The sequence below is a fragment of the Sprattus sprattus genome, assembly GCF_963457725.1.
Source record: "Sprattus sprattus genome assembly, chromosome: 12".
Lineage (NCBI taxonomy): Eukaryota > Metazoa > Chordata > Actinopteri > Clupeiformes > Clupeidae > Sprattus > Sprattus sprattus.
Genome location: NC_137910.1, coordinates 29,188,384 through 29,195,883, shown reverse-complemented (window position 1 = coordinate 29,195,883; position 7,500 = coordinate 29,188,384). Strand labels below are relative to the sequence as shown.

General features: G+C 41.5%; 1 protein-coding gene across 1 annotated transcript in view; it reads right to left on the bottom strand.

The window, feature by feature from the left end:
- cacna1sa (calcium channel, voltage-dependent, L type, alpha 1S subunit, a) overlaps positions 1–1,798 on the bottom strand; it is a 20,415-nt gene extending 18,617 nt beyond the window's left edge. The window contains exons 1-2 of the mRNA XM_080848884.1: positions 1,467–1,798; positions 228–333 (exon numbers count right to left, since the gene is read on the bottom strand). Coding sequence (XP_080705010.1) covers positions 228–333; positions 1,467–1,654 — 294 coding nt within the window. The 5' untranslated portion in view covers positions 1,655–1,798. The remainder of the gene's footprint in view (positions 1–227; positions 334–1,466) is intronic.
- Between the last annotated feature and the right edge of the window lie 5,702 nt (positions 1,799–7,500).

The following is a 7,500-nucleotide window of genomic DNA, read 5'->3' as shown; positions in this document are numbered from 1 at the left end:
GTGTGGATAGATTTATTATAAAAGACTAGGCTGTTTTATTATAGCTCAGGTATGTGTACAGTTGTACACTTGTTCAGAGGTTATTCTTTCACTGTAGTTCCTGCAGTTTGGAATTTCCTCTTAATCCTCAAAGCTTTATCCAGTGAATTTGAGTAAGCATTCAAGTTCTACAAAATATTGCCCTCGAGTCCCCCGCTGAGGTTCAAAGGTCAGGTCACTGAACTCACCAGGTTACTGTTGGTGTTGTTGGTGTCCTCCTCGGGCATGGGCATGAACACAGCCAGCGCCACACAGTTGGCAAAGATGGTCAGCAGGATGATGATCTCAAAGGGTCTGAGGTGTATGGTTAGGAGAACTGCAACAGTAAAGAGCTGTGACCAGAACAACATATGTGGCTATTTTAGGAAAGCGTTTTGGAAGACTTCTTTGTCATACAGTCATCTATGTCGCAAGATCCTAGTTCCTAGGTATGAATTTTAAACCATAGATGCTTATATATGTGAATGAATACATTGATATTTATTTATCTTGGTTAAGATGTGGGTATGCCACCTGATTTATACTCATTTCGACTGGTACTGACAGGTCAAAAGATCATGACAGACTTTATTAACCTGATGCAGCCCTTCTCGTTAATGAAATTAAGCCAAACCATTTGGCACAAAGCTCATACCAAGTGAGTCAGGACTTCCCATCGGGGTGATATAAGGTAATGCAAATCTGAAGGTATGATAAATAAATATCACCAATATTTATGTGCACTTTACAAGAAATACATAAAACTTCCACTCAGATGATTGACCCTCACTAAACCATACAACAAAACCTGGATAGGCAACACTAGATTCCTTTAACAGAGACTTTGTCTTGGCATGTTTGGTCACCTGAAATGTTACAAGCTCAGAAGTTCAATGTCTCTGTAGGTGTCTGTGTGTCGGTGTTTGGTGTGTGTGTGTGTGTGTGTGCGCGTGGGTCCACCTAGAAAGCTGTTGTGTGACAGACAGCATTCTATCAGCTTAGCGTTTCTGTTTTTAGGTTCTGACTTCTACAGACAGCTGCCTCCCCTCAGAATACATGGACATGAATGCAGCAAACTCCTCCTTTTTGCCTAAAAAGTCTAAAAATCAGTTACATACTCTTTTCCCTTCATTAACTCCTTCCTGCTAGATGTCTGCATAAGTCAGCACAAGACAGTATTATACACTGTAAAAAATGTTTTTAACTCTTGATAGGCTAATTAGCTCACCAATTAACACGTAACGTTACACGGTACATTTACACGGTCAGATTTTTCAAACAGCAACATTTACAATGCTCATTCCTTCCTTAATCTGTGATTTCATTTTCACAAACCTAACAGTCGTCTGTGAGAATGAATGTACTGTAAGTAACAGATTGACTCCCTGCCTCAGCTCAGGTCGCTTTCACTGCTAAGCAGGTGATACTGTGTCAGACAGTAAGGATACTTCCACTCCACGATCTGGATGCAGGCCTTGCGGAAGGGATTCTTCAGCGTGAGGAAGAAGAGGGAACGCACAGGCCTGGGGTTTCCACCGGTAGCCTGAAGCTTCTTCAGCTTCTCACGCTGCTTCCTCTTCAGTGTCTCCTCGTCCATGATGAAGGACTTCATGTTCGCGTCATTGCTTCCCTCCATGTTGGCTAGGTTAGGAAGCTCCCTTCACCTCACTGTCTGTGGTTGCCTATATTCCGGTCTAGATATGAAAGATCTCCTCTTCCTCCCTGAAAGGCACACAGCTCCAAGGGGTGTTGTGTCTTCCTTGTATTTCCAAAAGAAAGAATGTGCACCCCACAGAAAAAAATCCCTCTGACCCTTTCTTTTCTTGATCGACTTTTCTTTCCCTGTCTCAGTTCTCCAAACCCCCAGTCTGGTCTCTCTCTCTCTCTTCACCTCCCCTTCGTCCCTCTGTCCCTCTGAGCCTGACTCCCTGGCTGACTAGTCCTCAGACTGACAGAGTGAGGGGGACTTTTCTTGACTGAGGGTATTGGTTGGGAGAACAGTTGCTCAGCATTGAGAATAAATATAGACAATAAGTCAACTGACTGGGGGAGGTGGGGGGCTTGGATGATTTTGTGTGTGTGTGTGTGGGGGGGGGGGGGGGGGGGGGGCACATGAAAGGCTAGCTGTAAATAGGGGCAGGGTTAGCTGGATGTGTGTGTGGGGGGAGCATCATAGCCTGTGTTTGTTTCATTAGCAGTACAAAATAATTCTGTGTCACTCAACTGGCTGGCAGTGGTATGTCTCTCCACTGGGCACTCAAACCATGGTGTCACCTTACGGGTGAAAACCGATCTGAGTTTTCTCATTGGCCGTTGGGTCCACTAAACACTACACTTCGCATAGGCTTCTAGGACAGGAATTTGCTGTGCTGTCGCACTCAACACGAGACCATATAGTCCAGCTACTGTATGTGCTTAAAATGCCACTGTTGTTTTTTTTTTCTAAATGTGTGTCAGCATTGCATGGCTTTATGAGCCAACTAAAATATACCCTAGGCATAGGGCATCAAATGATCCCTTGTTGTCTTTATCAGGAACAGATAAATATGGTTTCAGCTGGTGCAAACACTGAATAAAGACTAAATGTAAACATGTTGACGCTAAACTAGGGGACTTTCCCCGCTATGGGAGACAGTGCTACTAGAATAACATTGGCTGACTCACAAATATACTTCATCCCCTGCTGCCACAATGTACCCACTGTATAATTGCTAAATGCCTTTAGCAAGTGACCACTTAATGAAATATAGCCTAGCCTTTCTGTTCTAAATTCTATACCCTGATAGCAACTGCACTTGTTTTGGCATATAGCAATCAAAGCCAGAATCATTCCAGAGTTGCTGTTGGGTGGCTTTCAAAGTTCTGACACAAAATGTCCCTTTTCAGGAACATAATGTGTTCCCTTGACTGTAGACGTGCATGAGAGCCAGCTGATGGCAGTGTTGTACCATAACACAACTTCTCAGAGAAAAAGCAGACTGGGCTCAGTTTTAGAGGTAAAACTTGTCAGAGTTGTAAACAATCATTTAATTTATAGAGACCTTTAAAAAACGTTATGTGAACAAAAGAGACAGACCTTGATAACAGTACTAGACACAACACAGAAAAAAAAGATACAGTATTCAAGTCTGAAGAGTAAAGCTCTTTCAGTTGAACTGTATCAGTAGGCTAGCCTCCAAATGACAGGCTCAGTCTCTCTCTTTAAATGTAGCTCATAGAATAAGTTAAGTCATCAAAACTGAGTGAATGTTCACTGAAATATTGTTCTTTGATCTTGCCATTATCATTTTAGCCCTCAGGTAAGTTACATTCCTGACCCCTCGGTATCCTCGCAGTAGAGTCCAGGAGAGGAGGTCAAGGACAACGACCGCGGCGATCCTCCATCACTGTTTCCCGACACGTCCACCGTGAGGTGGGATTTAAAGTTCTCCCGAACTCCCTCTCGACGCTCCCCGTCCACCAAACCTTGCAGATATTTGATGTAGCGGATGGCGGCGCGAAGGGTCTCCACTTTGCTCAGACGTTTCTCGCCGGAGCTCCCCGGCAGGTGGTCCCTTAGCTTGGCATAGCCCTGGTTCACACACTTGACTCGCTGACGCTCTCGTTCGTTGCGTTTCTGAATGAAGGCTGGTTCGAATGGGCACTCGTAAACGCCAAATCGCCCGTGAAAAGGGGGCAGGTAGGGTATAAGAGCAGGAGTGTTTCGGTATGAGTTTTCATAAAATCGAGGGTCTACACCTGAGAAGAGGAAGGGTACGGAGCGCGTGAACATCTCAGTGCTGGCGTGAGGGTGACAACTATGAGGGGGAGTCATGCCATACTGTAGACTGGCCTTATTCAAGAGGTCAGGTCGCTGCTCATATGTATGGGAGAAGGTGTTCATGTTGACTCAAGGGTTTGGACGTTCTTCAGTGTGTAGCTTAATTTTAAATCTGCCTCAGTCAAATTCAGACAGGTGCTTGTCTTGTCTATGCTGAGTCAGTCGCTTGTGAATTTTCAGATGAAAATATCCTTCACCAAAAGTACATTTAAGATTTGTAATATCTCATAACTGCTTTGGGGGTTTTATGATGACTGGACAACCAACCAAATTAAGTCTTTGAAATATTTCCCTCCGTTGATCATGGGTGTTATATTTATGTTGGGAGAAAATTGAGTGCTGACTGTCATCTTTCACATGTACTATCACAGGCATCCATGATCTGCTGCAACAAAACAGAAAAGAAAAGCCACTCAGGATTAGTATGAACAGTGGTTCAAGCAATTACACCAAAATCCACTTAATTTGCAAAACTGTCACTGAACAACTCAAGAGCTTGTTTCAAGTCACAGCTCTAATTGCTTTAGCAAAGAATATCCTCTGTCAAAAAATAAGACAAATCAGTTTAGGAGCTATGACCTAACTATGGGATCCTTCATCTAATGGATTATAACTATAGGCCTAGTGCTGTTTCATCATCATCATTACTCATGCTGTTATCCTCACAATCAACCATGTCTTTCCAGATTTCTTCAAAGATGGACTTTAAAGGAACACATTAAATAGTGAAGTTCTAAAGAGAGGAGTATTTTCACTTTATAATCTTTAAATGAGTGTTAAGCCCTCTCTTCTCCCCTCTATCCTTTGCCAAGAAGACATCCTTAGCTGCCAAAAGAAAGATGGGGTAAACAAGTGGAATTCCCCAGGCTCTTTAAAGGGGGTGTAAGGTTTCTCTTAGACGAACCCCACCACCTTTAAAACTCCATCCCACAGAACGGCTTTATAGGCAAACACTGTTTGTTGGATAATCTTGACAGACATGTTATGTTCAGTCTTTGAAGGTATCAGTGTATTGAGAGAGGTTTCAAAGCTTCGATGTATAAAAATATAGAAATAAACTGAGAAACATTTTTGTCATGATGTTTCAGGACTGCAGGCCAAGGCATTCATGGCAAAAGAAACCGGAGTAAAATAACCAAATAAGTAAGATCATATCTTTTGTTTGCATTTTTACAAGTACATATAACGTTAAAATGCAGAAATGTAATGCAATTACTGATACACATAACGCTAGACTGGGACTCACCTCACACAGGTGTGGATCAGAGCACATAGCCATTTTTTAAGAGAGGGGAATCAGGTGAGAATCTGGCCAGTGGGTATCCTGAGTTCGGCTTCTTTAAACAGGGGACACACCTGTTACCTGTGACCTCTCTGATGTGTTCTCGACTGCAGCAGTGAGCGGGGAACCTTATTACCTGTTACTCTATCGTACCACACCCCTCAGACAGGACGTCAGAGAGGAAGTGTTTATGTTTTTATCTGTGTGTCAGTGTGTCCTGGTGTGTATGTGTGCAGACATGCATGTGTTAGTGGCTGTGTGTGAGTGTATGTGTCTGTGTCACCGTGTGTGTGTGTGTGTGTAAGATTGTAAGTACATATTTCAAAGAGGAAATCTTTGTCAAACAAGAAGTGTTTTTTAAGTCCCAAACTACAATCTTTAGGTAAACGGTTGTCCACAGAGCACTGTGAGGCTGAGACATACCATTAGGGATTTCCAGTTGCTGTTTATGATGGCAAATTCAAAGTTGGTTTGAAATAACTCTGTCAATAGATGTAGATGAGTAATATACTGTCTGGATACAAATTAAAAGTTAATATTATTTTAACATCAGCATTATGATATAAGAGATTAAATATGACAAAACACAGCCAACACACACCTCATTTGACCTCTGTTTCCCATCTCTCAAATAGCCTAAAAAATAAATCACGTGGTAAAGATGATTAAACTAATTAAATTTAAATTAAAATGTTACTAACTAACAAAAATGGCTTACTTCATAATTACTAATTCTATATGTAATCAGAACCTAACCATAGTAAAAGATTCCTGCACTGCAAGACTCAATTTCGGGAGGAAGGAGAGGACGTTTTTTTCCCGTTTACGCTTTGCCAAAGAACCGGATCAAAGCAGGAAGCTTGAAAAGGAGATAATATATGTTGTGGCCGTTTTAATGAAACCCCTAAGAGATACTCAAATCAAATAATTGCTTGACTTCAGTAAGAACCCCACCCTGAATAATCTCTTGTCTGAAATCCTGGATAATAACAGAGATTTGAACTTGATGGATCAGAGGGGGGTCTCTACTTAAGCTACTATGGCTGGACGGGCAATCAAATGAACGCCTTAAAAATCAATAAATCATTGACAGATGCACAACCAATTAATTAACTTAAGAAAAGAAATACATAAAAACCCATGCTTGTGTCCAGGTCATTTCATATCTTATAAAATGTTGACCCACTCTGTCTTGATTCTTGAATATAATATTTTATAATACATAAAGCCAGTTTAAGGATTATCTAGGAATCAGGCAAGATGTTGGATTTTCTGATGCAATCTAAGCAGATTAGACAACCATCAAATTAACATGCATGGGATTTGATTGTATTTTACTGTTGGCCAACTATTTCCTGGTTGGTTTCCTCTGAAATCATTATCATCTTCATCCACACCAATGTTTTTTAAATTAATATGTATATAGATTCATCAGTTATCTACAATCCATGCCAAATGTCGGAGTTTCTATGGCAATCCCAGAACATACCTGACACTGAAACTGACATTTCAGCACACACCCAACTCTCATGACTGACACCACATCAGAAATTGACATTTCTAGTTTTGTTCATCCGATGTTTTTTTTTTACAGGACAGGTCAGGCAGACACATGCCATAGGCAATGCAGAGAGGTGTTAGGTTGCACTCAATGGCTGCGTCAACCACAGATCAAACGCAGACGGAACTTACACCAACATCAATCACTGCACAGTGTCAACAATTGGGGACTTAACTGCCTGGCCTCCCAAAACACGAGCATCTCTTTGAGTTACCGCCTGTCATCTTCCTGAGGAAAGACTGTGCCTTTACAGTCACCGCATACACATGCCACAGCTGCTGTTGCCAGACAGGATGCACTTATGTCATGACAGTAAAACACAAATGGCTTTCTGTAGCATAATCAATAATACACTGTTTAGCTACTGTAGTCAGCGATTTAAGTTGCTTTTATCAGTGTCATGACAGCACCATCCTCATAAAGGTAACAAACATGTGGTATGCATATTTAAATATAAGCATTTTATGTACTGCAGTCAGCAGTCATCAGATTAACATCTTCTCATGGTAACACCCATGTGATATAATTAACCAGCAGGAAAGAAGAGCATTATCAGTATTATTATTAGTGTCATTGAACATCACTATAACTGTTTTGTTTATTTGACATCAAACACGTTGTGGACATTCTCCTTTTGCTTTCCAGATAACATTCCTTGTGCTTGGCACAGAACATCTGTGTGTACATTCTATCTTGAATTTGCATTTGTGTGTGGAGCTGTGAGCTCTTAACACCTAATCTGTGAAATGGTCGGATGATTTCTGTCACTTACTTTGGGGAGGAAAGATGTACACACACTCACAGAGGAAGAGAGAGAAT